General features: G+C 49.1%; 6 protein-coding genes across 6 annotated transcripts; 3 read left to right on the top strand and 3 right to left on the bottom strand.

The window, feature by feature from the left end:
* Window positions 1-1,483: 1,483 nt before the first annotated feature.
* On the bottom strand, window positions 1,484-2,713 carry FIESC28_06859 (uncharacterized protein; the record flags this gene model as incomplete). Its single annotated transcript, XM_031161001.1, has 1 exon — window positions 1,484-2,713. The coding sequence occupies one exon, from the start codon at window positions 2,711-2,713 to the stop codon at window positions 1,484-1,486; it is 1,230 nt and encodes a 409-aa protein (XP_031014911.1).
* Window positions 2,714-3,894: 1,181 nt separating this feature from the next.
* On the top strand, window positions 3,895-6,966 carry FIESC28_06858 (uncharacterized protein; the record flags this gene model as incomplete). Its single annotated transcript, XM_031161000.1, has 1 exon — window positions 3,895-6,966. One exon carries the CDS (start codon window positions 3,895-3,897, stop codon window positions 6,964-6,966), a length of 3,072 nt encoding a protein of 1,023 aa, XP_031014910.1.
* Window positions 6,967-8,712: 1,746 nt separating this feature from the next.
* FIESC28_06857 (uncharacterized protein) lies at window positions 8,713-9,875 on the top strand (the record flags this gene model as incomplete). The annotated part of the gene is made up of 4 exons (XM_031160999.1): window positions 8,713-9,039; window positions 9,093-9,278; window positions 9,332-9,737; window positions 9,796-9,875. 4 exons carry the CDS (start codon window positions 8,713-8,715, stop codon window positions 9,873-9,875), a joined length of 999 nt encoding a protein of 332 aa, XP_031014909.1.
* Window positions 9,876-10,447: 572 nt separating this feature from the next.
* FIESC28_06856 (uncharacterized protein) lies at window positions 10,448-11,525 on the bottom strand (the record flags this gene model as incomplete). The annotated part of the gene is made up of 3 exons (XM_031160998.1): window positions 10,448-10,646; window positions 10,696-11,177; window positions 11,292-11,525. The coding sequence occupies 3 exons, from the start codon at window positions 11,523-11,525 to the stop codon at window positions 10,448-10,450; spliced, it is 915 nt and encodes a 304-aa protein (XP_031014908.1).
* A 383-nt stretch (window positions 11,526-11,908) lies between these two features.
* Window positions 11,909-14,012, top strand: FIESC28_06855 (uncharacterized protein; the record flags this gene model as incomplete). The annotated part of the gene is made up of 2 exons (XM_031160997.1): window positions 11,909-12,160; window positions 12,243-14,012. The coding sequence occupies 2 exons, from the start codon at window positions 11,909-11,911 to the stop codon at window positions 14,010-14,012; spliced, it is 2,022 nt and encodes a 673-aa protein (XP_031014907.1).
* Window positions 14,013-14,660: 648 nt separating this feature from the next.
* On the bottom strand, window positions 14,661-17,153 carry FIESC28_06854 (uncharacterized protein; the record flags this gene model as incomplete). Its single annotated transcript, XM_031160996.1, has 3 exons — window positions 14,661-15,274; window positions 15,327-17,013; window positions 17,070-17,153. The coding sequence occupies 3 exons, from the start codon at window positions 17,151-17,153 to the stop codon at window positions 14,661-14,663; spliced, it is 2,385 nt and encodes a 794-aa protein (XP_031014906.1).
* Window positions 17,154-18,096: the final 943 nt, after the last annotated feature.

The raw sequence follows: 18,096 nt of genomic DNA, 5'->3' as shown, positions 1-18,096 counted from the left end.
CGACTGTCCTGCGCCTTCTTGGACCCCCAGCTGGGGGATATTACCTCAAAACCACCGTCGCAGCCGCAGCTTTAGTGTTGAGGCTTTGTCCTACCCCTGCGTGCTTACACCCAACTAAACTGTTTCCGTGATAATCGAATCCTTCTCGTGTCCATTCTTTGCTGACAGGTAACGACCAAATTAAATTAGTTCGCATGGGGCCTGGTCGTTGCGGTCTGAAAAGAAAAGAACAGAGAAAAGGAAATGCCCCTTTGTATTGTGCCTTGAAATTGAAAAGAAAGAGGTTCGTTTCAGCCAACAAAACGCCTTCAGGAACTCGGTTCGCGGTGTTGGCTCCACTCAGACCGGGGAGATAAAAGTCATACAAGTCAAGTCAAGTCAAGTCAAGTCAGTCTCTGGCCCCCAAAAGGTCGACTCTCGCCTGTAAGCTCAAAGAAAAAATAACGTGGATAGAGTGCCAAGGTCCTCCCAAAAAAGTCAATTGTGGAGGCTCAAGTAAAATTGGTGATGTGGCAGAGGCTGACACTTCTTTCTGGTCATGGTATATTTGGGCGGTGATCGTGTGCGGCCCATCTGCTTAACCTCTTGGCGTAAGCTTTATTTACATGTTTATCCCGAGCCTTATATGTGGGACAGGGATCTTCTGTGTCGAAGCCCCGTCTAGTCTGTCAGCTGCTCTTGGTCATCAATCCTACACCACGTATCCATCCATAGCACAGCCCTACGATGATCCGATGTTCTAATTTGGCCGAAATCTTGGCAATCTATTTCTGCGCCATGTTTCAAATCTCAAATCGACAAGCCTCTTCTTGAATAGAGCAACCAACATGAATGTCTTTGACTGTCAACTCTTGCGGCTGTTTGTTCTGCTAACTATAACAGACCGCAACGTTTTTGAATGGAGCCGCTAGCTCATTTGTGACCAGCATATCCGTACCACATTCGACTAACTTGGAAGGATTGCTGACAGCAGAAGCTCGAGACCGAGATTACGCATGGATCAGTCCCACAGCTCTTTGTGGGGGCTAGAAAAGGGCAGACCACAGAGCAACATGGTTGCGCTCGACAACTTCAACGGTGCTGCGGATTGAGATGCTGTGTGAGACCCACGGCATGAATATTGAGGTCTGACAGCGAACTCCAGCTCAAGTTGAAGGGCACCTCCCTCTGCTCAGCATTGCGCTCTGCAATCATGACTTTTTGGGGTAGAGCTGCCTCGTTTTGCTTGTCATGAGCATAACCACTTCTCCTTCTCCACAGTTTGCTTCCTTGACAGAGAATACGGTGGGGAAATGGTGATGGAGACACATTGAGGCCCTGATATTCGTTCTTCGCTAATCTGTATCGCGATTCTTCAAAGCTTTCTGGGTTGATAGCCACGCCGATCCCCCTGATTGCGTTTTGCTTTCGAACAAAGAGAGGGTTCCTGGTGCACAAGCCAATACTGTAAAGGCAAGGTCAAGTATCGGTTGGTCAAGCAGCTTCAACCACCGAATTGTGTCAAAAATATCTGTGGCAGCTGCTCACCTCTAACTCTTTGTCCCAGTTGCGCCACGAATGACCAAGCGGCACGGGACAGGTTGGGATTGATCTCGCCAGACATCAGAATTTTGACTCGACCTTGGCTGAGAACAAACCCAGAGCAAGATGTCTGGGTAACATGCACACTTGGGTGGAAGAGATTGAGTGCAAGGTGGTGATGTAGATAGCTAGCCAACGCTTCGGTAAAAGGCCATGTCTCGGAAGTGTCTTTTTCTCGCCAAGCCCATCCATCATCCCCATTACTTCCAGCAAGTCTGCGACGTTCTCGGGCATCTCCTTTCCAGACGGGCGAAACGGGGGCCTGCTTCTTTTCACCAGCTCGCACGAAGCGCCGAAGATCTTGAGCGGCGATTGTAATGTCGATTGAACGAAGCCCTGGGGTATCAGTTTTGTCATCTTGAGATTGACCCCCGATGCGAGTTGTTGGACTGTCGTTGGCCGGGAGAGGCGCGTTGAACGCAAGTGTCACAGTCAGATCAGCGCCCTGACTATCGAGGCCATTGCTCGCGACCCAACTTTCCCAAACGCCAAGAATCGTCTTTGTTCCCAACGTGATTCGACTAACGCGACAATCGAAAGAGGCAGCTAGCCAGTCGGCCACGACAGCCTTTAGTTGTTGAGGCATACGCATCAACAACAGCGGTAGATGAAGGAATTTGGTCTGATCGTCCTCTGTGCCTTTTCCTGTGGAGTCGGACAACCCAGGCAAAAGGATCGCAGCATAGGCAGCATTTTCGTGCTCTACGCTGATCCACAGCCCTTGCTTCTGATCGTCTGGAAGGTCGCTCTGGTCGCCGTGTGGGATTCCAAGATCTTCTTCAAAGACTTCCTCGCCTAAAAGAGAGCTCGCACGAAACCACTCAATCCGTACCCCTTTTAAAGATCCGACCTGTCCTACAGCTGTGTCTATAGCTTCCAATCTGAGCTGAATGCCACGAACCACATCACCAACAAGGGTGTCGCGGAGACGGCTGGCGATAATCTGAAGCCGTTGCTTGGTGAGTCTTGTTTTTCCAACATGTAAAGGCGACACACGATGGGTTGAGAACGTCGTGTTGAAAAAGGGAGGCACTGAATCCTCGTTCGTGTTGTCAGACGTGGTATTGAGTGATTGTGCTGGTGGTTGTTGAGCTTCGGCAGCACCAGGGCCCTGCGCACTTAGGCGAGCCATTCTAGATGTATATTATTCTGATGGCAACCGTCCGACCTGAAATACGCAAGTAGAGTGTTTTATGTTGGCGTCGCGTATTAGAAAGGTCCTCGCACGATCGTGATTGATTGCTCATGGAGGTAGCGCGTCTCTATTAACGCGTCTGCACGTGACGAGGTAGACCCAATATCCAATAAGCAACCATAATATCTGGAAGATGCCTTCGTGGGTAAATAAAGCATAATCGGAAGATCTGGCAGAAGTGGTCGATGTTACAAAGTAGATACGATCTGGTAGTCTTTGGCAGGCACAGTCACAAGGTGATTTTCTGGACTCATGGATGATGACTAAGCTTCTCAGGGCGACGAAGAATCTGGAGATTGCATCTAGGACCTCTCAGGCGTGTAAGAAGAAGCCCGTGAAATTCAATATTTTCTCCTCAACCTCATATTAATCCTCACTATGGATACTGTATCATGTCTCCGAGAGTCAATCTACCATTCACTTACGTCAATGGACCACACATGACAGACAAGTCATCACGTCTTTGTTCGCTTGCCATTCAGCTTGTCGGGATTCTAGCTACGAGCTACCTGCCTTCTCCAGTACCTGAATAATCCCAAGTGGCGATTGCTATTGTAGATATCACTACTGCTTCGTGAAAGGCGTGTGGCCCAATGCCGGAAGCAGAAAGGTCATAGACCAAGGCTTGAATCCTTTCACTCACAATCGGGCGATGGCACTAATCGAAGGTCCTCCCTTCATACATTATCATGCATTCTCATCCTGGAACAAAGAACATTCGAGACGAGTCCGACGTTTTCCACTTCAATGGTTGACCACCGACAGTATGTCAAGGAGACAAAGAACTGAAAGCTGATGCACAGAACCTTGTTAGGTGATTTGACCATGAAAGGAGATCCGAACTGAGACTCGAAACTATTATTGGCATCGGGTAGACTATCAGATTGGAGCTCCAAGTCTTTGTCTGCCTCTTAGCCCACAGTTATTAAAGGCAAGGTAACAATGAACACTCCGAATATATATCATGAACATCGGCCTTCGCTTTCATATAATCTTAGAAATTCTAGCATACTTTCGTTTCTTCAATCTTGCTCTATTTGTCACTTGGAGACTCGTATACTCTATTCACTGACGCTCGTATTCCGGTTCCTGGTACAACGTATCCCACACAGAATACGATGGCCCTACATAACAATTCCCACACGCTAAGGCTTGGTAAATGGCAAAATTACTTCTTTATGTCACATGGAGGAATAGCGACACTCAAGGAAGCCAGCGAAAAGGACCAACAGCTCGCAGACGAAAATGGCGGTGTTGATCCTATGCCAAGCAACCGCCGTATATGTGCTTTTTATGGTATAGGACGAGATGCCCCTTGGCCACCCTTCGACCCCGGCAGGCCTCGAAAAGATTTCGAATATGAGATAACACGCCATAGTAAAATCGTCGGGCAACGGTGGATCAAACTGAACCAACTGGTACTGGGAAGTGAGAAAGTGATCCAGGACACCATCGTCAGACTTGCACAAGGAGATATCAAAGACAAGGATGGGAAGACCCTCAGCGTCGAAGACTACCTGAGGCTCAGTTGGGAAGCAACCAGAGATACATACAACAAAGACCAGGCGACAGATCCTGGCAACTTGACAACCGGATTCAGGCTCGACCCTAAAGGCAGCATTACAGCAAACCGTTCCACCAATCTCGACATATTTGCGTTGGTCTTTCTCACAACCCAGACAATGAGAGAATCCATCAAAGAACGTGGAATAGTGAGAAATCTTGATCGTTATTACCCGCTTTATCGAAATGGAGCGAACTATATGGATGACAGAAAAACCTTGGGAGAGGATCTGGTGGATGAAGAAAAGTTTCAGAATCTTCGCAAACCAGGCCCAATCAAGGAAGGCAAGACTCAGTTCAACATCAACATTGAAGGATTTCTCGAAAAGCACAGAGCCAGCTTTCTGGTTCCACATATAAACTTGCTGGACCTGACCAACACGGTTAACCTACTTCTGTTTATCCACCATCGAGCTCGATTTCTCCCCCGAGAGTTTTCCTATGTAGATCGTGATGGCATGTATATGGGAGAGCGTACGCGGATGTTATTCGGCGCCCACGATCCGACATGCATAGTCGTCTTCAAAGACTTCAAAGACAAAGACGAATCTGGATTTCCGGTGAAGCCTCTGTTTCATTATGTGCACAAGGAATGGGATACAAAACGCCTTGGGGACCACGGGATCCATAGAAGGAGGAATCTGGGATTTACCGGCTCGGCAGCATGGCTTACGTTGCAATCACAAGCTATCACATACACGTTTCTGGGCAATTTCTGCCAACAAATGCTTGATCTGGCAAAGGAGAAGCCGGTCTACGACCCCCTCCAGAGTCTTACTCATCGGCAAATGATGGTTATCGAAAATGAAGCAGCACAAAAGATCGAAGAGGTTAGAGGAGACAAGCATGGCGAAAATTTGGATGAAATACAAGCTTTGCGACAATACGAACCGACCAAGGAGGGCCTCGATTACGACAGGTACCACAAATTGCTTGCCGAACAAAGAGATGAGGCAGAGCAGCGTATCTGGTTTCTATTCAACGACCCGGACTACTTCGCCAGGAAGATTATTGAAGAAAAAGAGCACCACTGGGACAATCTGCGTGTTGGATATGATGAAGCCAATCCAGGCTCTTATATCCGTCGCTACTATGACGATATAAAGAAGCGCCACGACATGTATCTCGACTGTATGAGAAATGTTGTTCGAAAGGCTCTCTTTGATTTCTTCATCTGGCATGCGATATTAGATGCTCTCGCTGCGATTAAAGCCGTCAAGGAGAGGTACGATCGCTTTGAAAGGAATCAGATCAAATACGTCAGGGGCGGCAAAGCATTTCGTGTTCTGAACGATGAATCCTGGCAATGTAAAGACGCAGACAGACTTATGACAAACTACAAAAGCGTTCAGCGATTGGTTCGAATTGCTGCCTCTTATATTATTTTTGAATTCCGCAAAAAAGCAATTCATGCAGCCTCACCACACATGCGCGATGTTTATTGCATCCCCGACGCGAATAAGAAACCAGCCGACCTATTAGCCCCTGGGTACTACAATGCACCAGACATTGAGCTCAACTTTCGGCATCAGGCATCACCTGACGAACGGCGAGAGGTACCTCGCATGGTGCTTGAGCTTATTGAGAACTTCATTTCGAAGCCAACATCGGCCATGTTTGTCGGTGTGCGGAACGTAACAGCCCGAATACAGAGACATTTCGACGAGTGTCAAGATGATGAACAGACAAGATCAAAGTTCTCTGACCTGATTCGAGACAATGTCAAAGGGTTGCATATACTCTCGGAACTTGTAGATTACATGGATCAACATATGTCTGTTGGTAGTTTTGAGCAACACATGTTCGAGACACCCAACGAAGACGTAACTGGTGGCAAATCTTGGGAGATGCTTAAACATTTCGGTTCCTATGACATTTTGTCCCTAGACGGCTGTACATTTGGCGAGGAACATGTGCCGCCAAAGCGACAGGAACGCATCTTCAAATTTCTCGACGAGATACAGGGCCTCAGAACTGGTGGTGAGAGTTCTTATGGCGCTGCAAGAGGCGATATCAGGCGCTTTGGCTCATCACTACTGAAAGGCCTCATCTACCCTTTCGGGAGAAAAGACAGCAACCTTAAGTATATGTACAATCACGAGTCTTCGTTCAAGGTCAAACCAGAGACTCTAGACCGTCTGTCGCAACGTATGGGAATTGACGAAGATCAGTGGCCTTTTGACAAGGATGAGAAGCCATGGAATGCCCTGGAAGATGAATCTCAAGACGTACAAAAGCACTACCAGGGTATCTGGAAAGAACTTAAGGAAGAGATGAAGCAGCTGACCAAAAGGAACGAGAAAAATCTGAAGAAGCCATACGCCAAGAATGGCAAAAAAGGATCGAATATGTTCGACTTTGTGACTAACGAGGTCGAACTGGCTCAAGCTATGATGGAAACCTCGAAACGTCAGATGGAGAACGGCGTTAAAAAGAGGAGGGCTAAAAAGAAGACAATTGAAAGGAGGCGCCAGGAGCAAGACCAGGCCAGGCGTCGAGATCTGGAGGCCCAAGATGCAGAGATGCGAGATGCCCCGAGTCAAGACACCACCCCAGCTACATTCTTCTCGAGTGAGCACAAAGACGAAACTGCTGAGGAGCCGACCCAGGAGATGATGTCGACCTAGTGGTTAAAGCAGAAACTGACCCTGAGCCTCCGGTGGCTCAAACGCGCCCCAAGATCCCACTCAACAATAACTGCTGGCAAGCATGGGACGCAATCTTTCCAGCCAATGTCGTCGATGCACCGAAGATCACATTCGCCCAGCTTGATAATGCTCTTAAGAAGATCGGCTTCGAGTTGAAGTCGGCTAGGGGGTCACACTATAACTATGGCTATGTAGATGGAGCTGAACCTTTCGAAGAGGTTACTGGACTCCAGTTGGTTAGACCGCACGGGAATGGAGGAGAGCACACAAAAGTTCCAGCTAGTGTAGTGGCCAAATGGAGGTATTATATAGAAGCACGACAATTGACACTCGAGAAGTTGGAAGAAAGGTACAGTAGACGTTGAAGAATGATGAGTTGGATATTATGGTATCGGTTTTGGCGTTATGAGATGGAAGGCGTCTGAGAAAGTGTGGCTTATTAGACATGTTTTGTAATTTGAGACTACAGATACGTCAGCAACTATTGATTGTTTGAGTTTATATATTCTGTTTCTTCGGTGTGAGCATCGGACATGACCGTTTTATAAAAGACCTCGTAAAGGAGTTTCCCAGGCATAGTTTTGGTTATGTACCTGGCCTTTGGACTTATAGTCAGGCCAATAACAGCTTCAATCATATTCTGTAAGATCTTGATAATATGTGTTACACATTTGTCAGGAAAGGTCTGTCTTTTATTCTCACCAATCGGCTCATGGATGAGGCTTATAAATGATGGGATCGGGAACTGCATTGCTCGTGGTTACACGGCAGTAACGTCATGCACGATTAAGGCACAGTACAGTAACAATTTCCAGAAACGAGTTGACGACATCACATCAGGTTGCACCTCCAATTAGTATTTACCCCATGAAAAAAAGAACGAATATCATGGCTTCCATCTCCATTTATCCCCTCTTACCCCTCATGACCTTTTTCTCCAGAGGTTCAACCTTTACTAGAAAATCTCTAAAAAAAATATTAGCCGTGCCAATAGCATTGGAGAATTGGGTAACAAAAGTGACATTTCTTAATGACTCGGGGTAACTAGGCCGAGCCTAAACTTGCTCTATCCCCCACGGGCAAAGAGACAGGGGAGGAAAAAAAAAATGAAAGCGCTGATATCATTCTCATGCGAATGGCAACAGCACTTGAAGAAAATGCGGGCTTCTTAGCTCCTGAACGGGGCGAATGATCTCATTCAGGACATGGGATTTTGGGTGAACGTGGGGCATTGAGTTGCCCCGCGTGTTGCTACTTGTTGCTCGTGTTTGGTATGGACACTGGACTCGACTTGGTGTTGTACTATGGTAGAAGCTTCTCGATAGATGGCTTCAGTCTTCGGAGCTGCCTCTTCTGGTATCATGAGTACCTGGTTACTAGTAGTTAGTTCAGTTACCACAGTACTGTACTGTACAAGTACGAGCACAACGTAGCACAGGTCCATTGTAAATGAGCTGTCGTGGTGGGGGGCACTCCGTCACCACCAGGGTTCTCAATGTGCAACACAGCATAACACAGTGAGAAGCTATTGTGGATATGATAACAGCCAAATGGGTCCTTCCTCAGCTGGTGTCATAGGTGATGGTGATGGATTGTTACGTTTCCCAGACACGCAATTCTCCTTATAAACCCCTCGTTCCTTCCTCTCCTCTTCTCTCTCTCTATTATCAACACCAAACATCAAACCACTCCCATTACATACAACAAAAAAGAACAACCGCAATCATGTCTTTCGGTCGAACTGTCACTCTCAACTCCGGATTCAAGATCCCCCAAATCGGATACGGTACTTGGCAAGCCGCCCCTGGTGAAGTCGGCAACGGCGTCTACGAGGCCCTCAAGGCCGGCTACCGTCACCTCGATCTTGCCAAGATCTACCAGAACCAGCGCGAGGTTGGTGACGGTATCAAGAAGGCCCTCAACGATGTTCCCGGCCTGAAGCGTGAGGACATCTTCATCACCGGAAAGCTCTGGAACAACAAGCACCGCCCTGAGGAGGTTGCCGGGGCTCTCGATGACTCTCTTGAGGAGCTTGGTCTTGAATACCTCGACGTAAGTTCAAGGTGTAACATAATGCGTCATGACACACGACTAACCATCAACAGCTTTGGTTGATCCACTGGCCTGTCGCTTTCAAGAATGGTAGCGAGCTCTTCCCCTTGAAGGAGGGTGACGACAGCAAGACTGCTCTTGACCAGGGCGTCACCCTTTCTCAGACCTGGGAGGCCGTCACCAAGCTGCCCAAGGAGAAGGTCCGCTCCATTGGTGTCTCCAACTTCAACAAGGAGATGGTAAGCTTTGTACTTCCAATTCTTCTGCGAGCGCATTGTTGACCATTCACCAGCTTGAGCAAATCATCAAAGATACCGGCGTCACCCCCGCCATGAACCAGATCGAGCGTCACCCCCGTCTCCCTCAGCCCGAGCTTGTCAAGTACATGCAGGAGAAGGGCATCATCCTGACTGCCTACTCCGCCTTCGGCAACAACAGCTGGGGCGAGCCTCTCCTCATCAACACCCCCGAGGTCAAGGCTGTCGCTGAGCGCCTCAGCAAGTCCAAGGGTAAGGAGGTCACCCCCGCCCAGGTTATCCTCGCCTGGTCTACTCTCGACAACCACGTTGTTATCCCCAAGTCTGTTACTCCCGCTCGCATTCGCTCCAACTTCGAGGAGGTCGAGCTCGACGAGGAGGCTATCAAGGAGCTCAGCAAGTTCGGCGAGAAGCCTCAGCGATTCAACATTCCCAAGACCTGTAAGTCCAAATCCACTGCCTGGCTCGGGCCCCAAGACCTATACTAATCCCCTCCTAGACAAGCCTGATTGGGATATTGATGTCTTCGGTGACGAGAAGGAGAAGAGCGCTTCCCACAAGGTCGTTCTTAAGCTGTAAAAAGTTTATTTATGATACCATATTATGAGGCATGATGATATAGAATAGACAGGCAGGACACATCAAGTCCGCGTGCACCAATAAAAGTTAATGGACCACCAAGTTAATTGCAGTGCCTGGCAACAACTGCCGGAGTGATATGTGCCTCATGTTTCATTTTAACACTTGGCATCAATCGCCAGACGGGGTGTTTAAGAATTGATGGCTTCGCCCTGGTCAAGGATGAAGCTTGTGTTTTTGGTCTCAAGGCTAAGGCTCGCTAATGTTTACATACAAATACATTTGAGGACGGCGGACGGATATATTTATTTCAAAGTTTTTAAACCAGCAATTTGGAATGATAGTATGCTTTCCCCAAACTTTCCTACAATCAACGAACTACCATGAAATCTCCGCTCCCATGCAAAAGTGCTTCCAAAGTTATCTCTCACGCATTGAAGACGTGGGCCTGACAAATCCAATTCGTATATACAACCCGCACCAAAACAAACCAGTGTCTAAATCGTACAGTATTCCCTAATACGTCTCTGTCATTCAGCGTTCTAGATATTTCTACCTATGCTTTGCCAACTCTATGCGCCGACGCTGAAGCCAAATGACCCATCGAAGACATCGAGCTTCTTAACATCGGTGCCTCCGCGGAGAGCTAGTAGGACGTCCATCGCGGGAACTTTGTTGGCAGGGTAAAATAAGAGAAGGTTGTCCATGTCTTCGTCTGTAAGGCCACACATCTCGTCCCACTTGTAGGTATCGCTAACTTTAGACATCCTGCTATCGTATTAGCATGATTCACGCGCAAAAATGATAGAAGGAAACCGACCAGAGCATGCGCTTAGGCCCATCTTCAGGCTTGGGAGCCATCTTTCTTAATCTGAGCCGTAGCTCACCAATCGTCTCGATGGCGTTACCAGCATTTTTCGGCAGTTGCTTGGCAATGAATTGCCGAATAGCAGCCGCCAACCTTGGTCCCTTGCCGTTGGTGCTAACCATAATCTGTAGAGGGCCATCGCGATGGATGCTGCCAAAGTAGAAATCGCATTCGGGAGGCACGTCGGCAATGTTAGCAGGGACCTTTCGCTCCTTGCAAAGCTTCCAGATAACAGTCGAGGCGGCGGGGTCATCGATGGCGACTAGGACCATACTGGCTCCATCTAAATCTTCGGGCTCGAATACTCGGTCGACGTGGGCGACCTGACCTTCGCTAACTCGAAAGGCGACTTCGGGATTGAGACCAGACTTGGGGCACACGACAGTAACATTGGCGTCGGCGTTGAGACAGTTGAGGATCCGACCAGCGGCGACCTTGAAAACATTGTCAGAAATGATGAACAATTGATTGCGCCGTGCAACATTTGGTTGACGAGCGCTTCACAAACCAAGAACTCCGAGTCTCGGCATGTAATGATTCAGACGTACCTCACCACCGCCGACAACAAGCACCTTCTTGTGCTTGATTTGCCATGCTAGGATTAAACTGCCTCCAGGCTGTACAGGAGGGAATGTCTTTGCCATTGCTGCTGGAGCGGGAGTGGTAGTAGCAGAGGCAGAGGCAGAAGCAGTAGAGTCAGAAGACGGAGTGGAAGAGGCGGGAGGAGATGCCGGAGATTCCAGCGCCGGCTGGGCTGATGTCGGCTTCTGAATGGGGGTCATTTTTCCCCATCGACTAAGGTAAGGTAAGGTAAAGTAAAGGTGACAAAGGTAGATTCTTATCAGAGCTGCAAGGATGCGATAAGGCCGCTAACGGGGAACGGGAGGAAGCGAATTAGAGCTAACTTTTTGGGGGTTGGTATGACGCATGCTATGACGGTACTTCGTTCACCGCCTTTGCAACATGAAGAGTAAGGTACCTCTTTATCTAACATGAGCACCAAGCCACTGGTTAGCCAGCCCAGTCCATGTTGTCTCCCCTCAATCCACCAATCTCACTATCTACATACTTGCTACGGCGGTGCAGCTCGTGGCTGAGCTCGACCAACTACGGTCGCACTCTTTCTCTCTTTTGATAAAGGCCTCGCCTTCAGAAATACTCCAGCATGTCGGGCCGCAAACTGGGCGGCGGCCGTGTTCTAGGGAGCGGCAAGGGCCTTGCACCCCCGACACCTCCGGCTGCGAATGCGCCTCGAGTTGCGAGCCCATTAGCAGCTTCAGAAAGCAGCATCTCGATAGCTTCTTCGTCAATATCACCACCCATAAGTGGAATATCGCCAGATCTTCCAGGCCAGGACATCGGTAATAGCATCAGCGTTGGCGCTCAAGGGAAAGGTGGACCTGCAGATGGCGCCCTCGTCTGTCCAATATGTAATGAAGAAATGGTGGGAGAATTGAAAGCTGGCCGGCCAAGTTGTGTGCTGACTAGCATTCCATTAGATGACTCTTCTACAACTAAATCGACACATTGACGATACCCATCAAGAATTACCAGAGGAGGAACAGGATGAAGTGAAGACCTGGTTCGACAAGCAGGTGCTGAAGGCCAAACGATTCCAGCCCCTGTCCCTCATCAACCAGAAGCTACGAGGTCTCGATGTGTTCGAGTCGAACGAATCTGTTCCCGTCGCTCCCCCACCCTCCACTGCTGCTGGAAAGACCCCCCTCGAAGGTCCTATAGATCCCGACGAACTCATCACGCGACAGCACTGGCAGCGCTCGACAAGCTACGATTTGTGTACCGACCCGACTTGCGGAAAGAGCCTAGGGCCATTAAACGGGAGCATCAACTGTCGACACTGTGGATTACTGTTCTGCGAGGAGCACACCATGTACCAGATGAAGTTGAGTCGGAGCGCGAAACATGAACCAGTTCGCGGTTATTGGGCACGAGTATGCGAGACATGCTTTAAATCAAGAGAAGGATACAACGACCACCAGGGAGTCTTGACGGATCACACCAATGCATTCGTTGAAATAAGAAGAAAGAAGGTCGAACGGCAGAACTTGGAGATTTCACGGCTCGAAAAACGATTAACAAAACTCACGAAACTATTAGCGAACCCCCCTGAAAAGCTCACGCAATCTAACGGATCCTTGCTTGGTCCGGTAACTTCATTAGCAGGACAGAAGAACCCTCGCAAGCTCATCGAACAATCGGTCGTTACCTGGGAAGAAGATGCAACAGTCGCAAAATGCCCCTTTTGTCAGCAGGAGTTTGGATCGTGGACGTTCAGGAGACACCACTGTCGTATATGTGGTCGTGTTGTCTGTGGCGACCCTCAGACAGGTTGCTCTTCAGAAGTTGGATTAAATGTATCAAGTGACACGAATGGAGCGACGAGATCACCTTCAGGAACTGAGAAACCATCTTCAACAGTCAACGGCGGGCAAGTTGGTATAGACATTCGAATGTGTCGCGATTGCAAACACACCATATTCTCTGCACGCGACTTCGCAGCCTCACTACAACACAAACCCGCGGATCAGCGAGCATACGAGACTTTACGGCAGTTCGAGCGCGGCATCCAACAGCTTCTGCCTTCTTTCCATCGCGTACTGTTGAATCTACAGCCAGAAAAGAAAGAAAGTGGAGAAATAGATCTTAACAAACCCCCACCAACACACGCTCAAATCCAAGAAGCAGCCAAAATTCGAAAGCGTTTGGTCGACAGTTTTGCCAAATATGGCACGGCGGCGAAACGACTCCGCGATCTGCCCACGGAAAGCCCTACGCAACACCGTCTCCAAGCGGCCATATATACATATGCTAGCGGCTTTCTCCATACGAATATGTTGCCCCTCAAAAGCTTACCGCAGATGCTCCGCTCGCGCTCGTCTGCATCATCCTCTACAGCGGTTTCCACACAGCGGCTCTTGGCTTCGCATCACCATTCTGGTTCCAGTTTACGTCACTCAGAGCTTGCGGACACTGAAACGTCGTCACAAGCACCTAGTGAGGGAAGTACAGTTGTCAGCCAGCTTGAGACTGAAGAAAAGGAGCTTCGAGAGCGACTGGTCGTCTTGGAAGAACAGAAATTCATGGTTGAATCCATGATCAAAACCGCACAAGGCTCAAGGCGGTTTGAGGAAGTCAGTGCCTTGTCTCGGAATGTGGATGAGTTAGATGCCGAGATTAAGGTCTTGAAAAACAAGGTGGGCGGCGTTGAAGACCGATGGGAGGGTGTGTATCGCAATGGTGTTGTATAAATTCATGGTCAGCCCATGAATGATCGGCTTCGGACTTTGATTGCCTGGGACAAGACAGGCCTTTGGAACAGTTGTATATATCTCATGGCATTGCACGGTGTTTGGGGTTTTGATATATGGGACAGATGGGAGTTCTTCACACCGGAGCGACTAGGATCTCCGCACATTGAAGTCACAGACAAATACACTTTTATAGTATGAATGACAGTTGAATACAGTCAATAGAGCTGATGCTTTCGTGTCATGAATTAATATACACCTTTCGTAAAGCCCCTTGCGCCAACTGTTTACTGTGCCCTGTCCTTCCTCTCTCTTTATACTTCTGATTCCTGCTGGCCAGCCAAATAAAGGTATAATAATATTCGTCCAACCTGATTCTCGTAGCCAAATGGCATCCTGACAAAAATCTCGAACCAAGGGTAGTAACAAAAACACAGATAAAAAAAGGTACGGCAGCCGTGGCTGATAAATAAACGCCCGTCATTCTAATCCACCACGAGCATGGGTGCTTCTCGGGCTCAGTGGGTATCAAAAGCACCTTGCACAAACAAACCAGAATCGTACACGAATTGTAGTCATTAAAGGATGCAGGGGACGCAGAACGCCCTGCTGCGAGGAGAGTAAGGCAGAGAGAAGGTTGTGCTGAGATCAGTGCACGCCTTCTACTCCCCCAAGAAAGCGCCTGACACGGTTAATCTCAAGCTCCTCTTGTTCGCTCTCCACAGCCTTGAGTAGGCCGTCGATGACAGCATCAACCTCGTCCTCTTGAACACCAGTGCAGAGTGCCACCACACGACGGTATTTGACTTCGGTATCACGGCTTCGTCCTTTGAGAGCTGACACCATCTTTCGGGTTGACTCGCAGCGCTTCTTTACGGCACGAATGCGAGCTTCCAAGATGGCTGCCGAAGGAAGGAGACCTTCGCCGCCAAACTCCCCATCTGAGGTATCGTCAGCAGCCTCGAGCATAGCCGACAACTCGGTTTCCCATGATGACGAAGGGTTAGGCTGTGAGGCTCTGGATTGCTCCTGCATCAGGCGTACTTGCTCGGCTTCACGAGCGTATGACAAGTTGGAGACCTTTTGCCGGGCTAACTGCTGCTTCTTAAGAGTAGCGCTCAGGTGCTCGAGACTTCGCCTGGCCTCGCCGAGTTGTGTGGATGTAGTGCGTAGAGTGCTGTGAAGGGTATCAAGAGACGCTTGCTTGGCCTTCATCTCAGCCTGGAACGTTGAGCCAGTTTCTGATAGAAGGTGAGATATGGCTATAAAGGTTAGCAACAATTTCTTAAATGATGGAGGCTAAAGTCAACTCACAAGCAACTATTTCATCACTGCTCTCTCGGCTACGCTGGTTTGCACCCGCAGCACCGTTCTTCTCAATATTGGCTTCACCGTTGGTCTTATCCTCTGCATTCTCGCTCCCGATACCAAAGTCAAGAGGTCGTAAGCCAACACGGTTTGCGATATTGGGATCCGCGCCAACCTCCAGCAACTGAGAAATGATACTTCTGTTACCAATCCGGGAGGCGATGTTCAGTGCTGTGTCCCCTACGCTGTCTTGGGCGTTAACTATTTCGCTCATGAAGCGCGCAATGCCCATTTTGGGGTTGACTGCTTGCGAATTGCTGGGAGCATTTCCGTTCGTTTGAGTATTCTGGCTGTTAGGTGCGCTGCCTTGCCTGACCACCCATTCCAACAGACTTTCAAGGTAATATCGGCTTGCTGCATGGCGTCCCTTTACTGCACTGGTAACAGCGATATGGTGAAGAACTGTTCGTCCTTTGTGATCGCGCGCCTCTATCGTGGCACCAAGAACTTCCAGAAGATCAGGAAACGAGTTGTGATCTTGAGAGTTCGTGACTAAGCAGGCTCGCATCAACGCCGTTTCGCCAGATGCATTTACGCGAGATGGGGATGCGCCAGCTGCAATGAGAGCACGCAAAAGAGGCATCCTAGCAAGGGTTGCGGCCCAGTGGAGCGCTGTGTGGCTCTGTAAGTCAATCGGCATGTCCAATTCCAACGGTGTAAACTCCCGAAGCATATCGTGATTTGTGGGGTCAGTGCCCGGAGTTTCCAGAAATAAACCCATCAACATGTTACGTTTGATCTCGATATCTGGAGACATCTCGTAAGGGAGGGGTGGAAGGGGTCCATTGCCCTCCTCCACCGGCGATCGATCATGGATGGCACTCTGAGTGTACATGAACGACTCATTGGGTTCGGTGGGCGATCCGGGGTACGTCGCAGCATACATATCCATATTTTGCCCATACCCATTGAAGCTTTCGGCCGGCGTCATCGTCACCCGTTGGCGTTTTCGAGGAGGCTCTGGCTCTGTCATCTGAACTGAGTTATTAACTTGTTGTGTCGAGTACGCGGAGTCAACCTGCTGCCCGTAATCGGAGGCGAAACTTTGCTGGGAGTTGGCAGGGAAATCGTCCCCATTTTGCATTGACGCTTGGCGGCTGAAGGACGCTGTTCGTGAAGGACCATTGCGACTCCTGGGGCCGGGCGAATCGAAGCGAGCTTTGCTGATTGCTGCAACGGCATGAGAGGCGGTCGTAGAAATGTTCTTGAAGAATGTCCCCGAGATACCATTGGGCCGACCATCTGCACTCTGGTTATATAATCGTTTCCTTTGCGCAGCCATTGCTTGTTCTTTTGTTGGTGTATTAAAATCACCTCGGCCGGCAACACCTCCGTCTTGACCCATGTCGTAAGTCAGGAGTGGTCGTAGAAGCTCCTCAACACCGTATTGGCGGCAGACCTGCAGACCACGATCGAACTTTATCCAAGTACCCTGATATTTTCCATATCCGCCCTGAACCTTCTCGTGCTCGCCAGTCTGGATTTCTTTCTCGAGAATCTTAGTGCGCTTTCCTTTGTCAACCCCGGCGACTTTAAGGATCTGGGTGGCATTAAGCCATGAGTCGTTGCGACGGCGCATTACGGCGACATTGTTGACTTCCATCTCGTAAACATCCACACCCGAATATGATGCCTGTGTTAGAATAGTTAGCAATAACCTAGAAATACAAGTTTGCAGATGTTCTGTACCGAATAGATCGTAGCACCTTCTGGTTCACCATTGTAGCCCCCTCGGAACGAGTTCCCTAGCCCGGTTTGCGATTGTTGACTCATATTGAAAGACTGTTGAGATGATTGCGATGCCGATGGCATGTTGTGTCAAGGAAGAATTAACCCCTGGCGCGGTATGGCGTTGTAGTGAGGTCCTCCTCAAGAAGGAGTTTCGAAGAGAATATGTCAAGGGCGTGATAGCATGAGAGCGCTAACAATAGGAAGATATCGAAATTGGGTGTGGATTCGGTAGGGAGACGCGCCGAAGTGGAATTAAGAAGTAAAAGACAATGGCCCAGTATGATATAATATGGTATAAAAGAATCGCAGCTTGGGCCTGAAAGAAGTTACCCGGGATTGTCCATGCGCCTCGTCGTCGAGTTTCAGTGATTTTGTGCGCTTAAAAGCTGGGTGGTTGCAAAGTGAAGATGGAGATGGGGATGGAGTAAAGGCCGGCGAAATGAGTACTTGGAGATAGTGGGCGGGCCAGGGCGAAGTCGTGCAGGAAAGGTGAGATGCAGGCGGACCAGGGTCTCAGGTACCTCCAAGGTGCCCCAGAGACGAGCGGGGAGAGCGCTGAGGACCAATGCTTTTAGCGAATTCTGCGTAATGAGCCGCCTATAGCTTAGTTGGCCCGGTGAGGAATAAGGGTTTGAGCCTCCACTATCGATCGATGGATGTTTTCGATTGAATTCGTATGTGCAAGAGATGAAGACGAAGATTAAAGCAGGAGGAGATGAACCATATGCAAGGTGACAGATGAAAGAAACGCCAATGCAGGTTGTTTCTGCACCTGATGAAGGTGGGATAAATTGAGGTAATTGCAGGTACTCTGCTCTACAAATACTGTACGTTACTCTACAACTCAGTGGAGGCTAAGCTTATGCACGTCAAAGTGACTTGTTCGGTTGTGTTCACTTGCAGCAAGCTCCCGCTCCCTCGGCTGGTGAACGTGAACGAGACGAGACGAGACGAGTACCTTTGGTACGAGAAAAAAAAAAAAAGA

This window comes from Fusarium coffeatum, assembly GCF_003316985.1.
Source record: "Fusarium coffeatum strain FIESC_28 chromosome Unknown BRIP53273_contig_147, whole genome shotgun sequence".
NCBI classification, from domain to species: Eukaryota; Fungi; Ascomycota; class Sordariomycetes; order Hypocreales; family Nectriaceae; genus Fusarium; species Fusarium coffeatum.
This window is presented reverse-complemented; position numbering and strand designations above follow the sequence as displayed.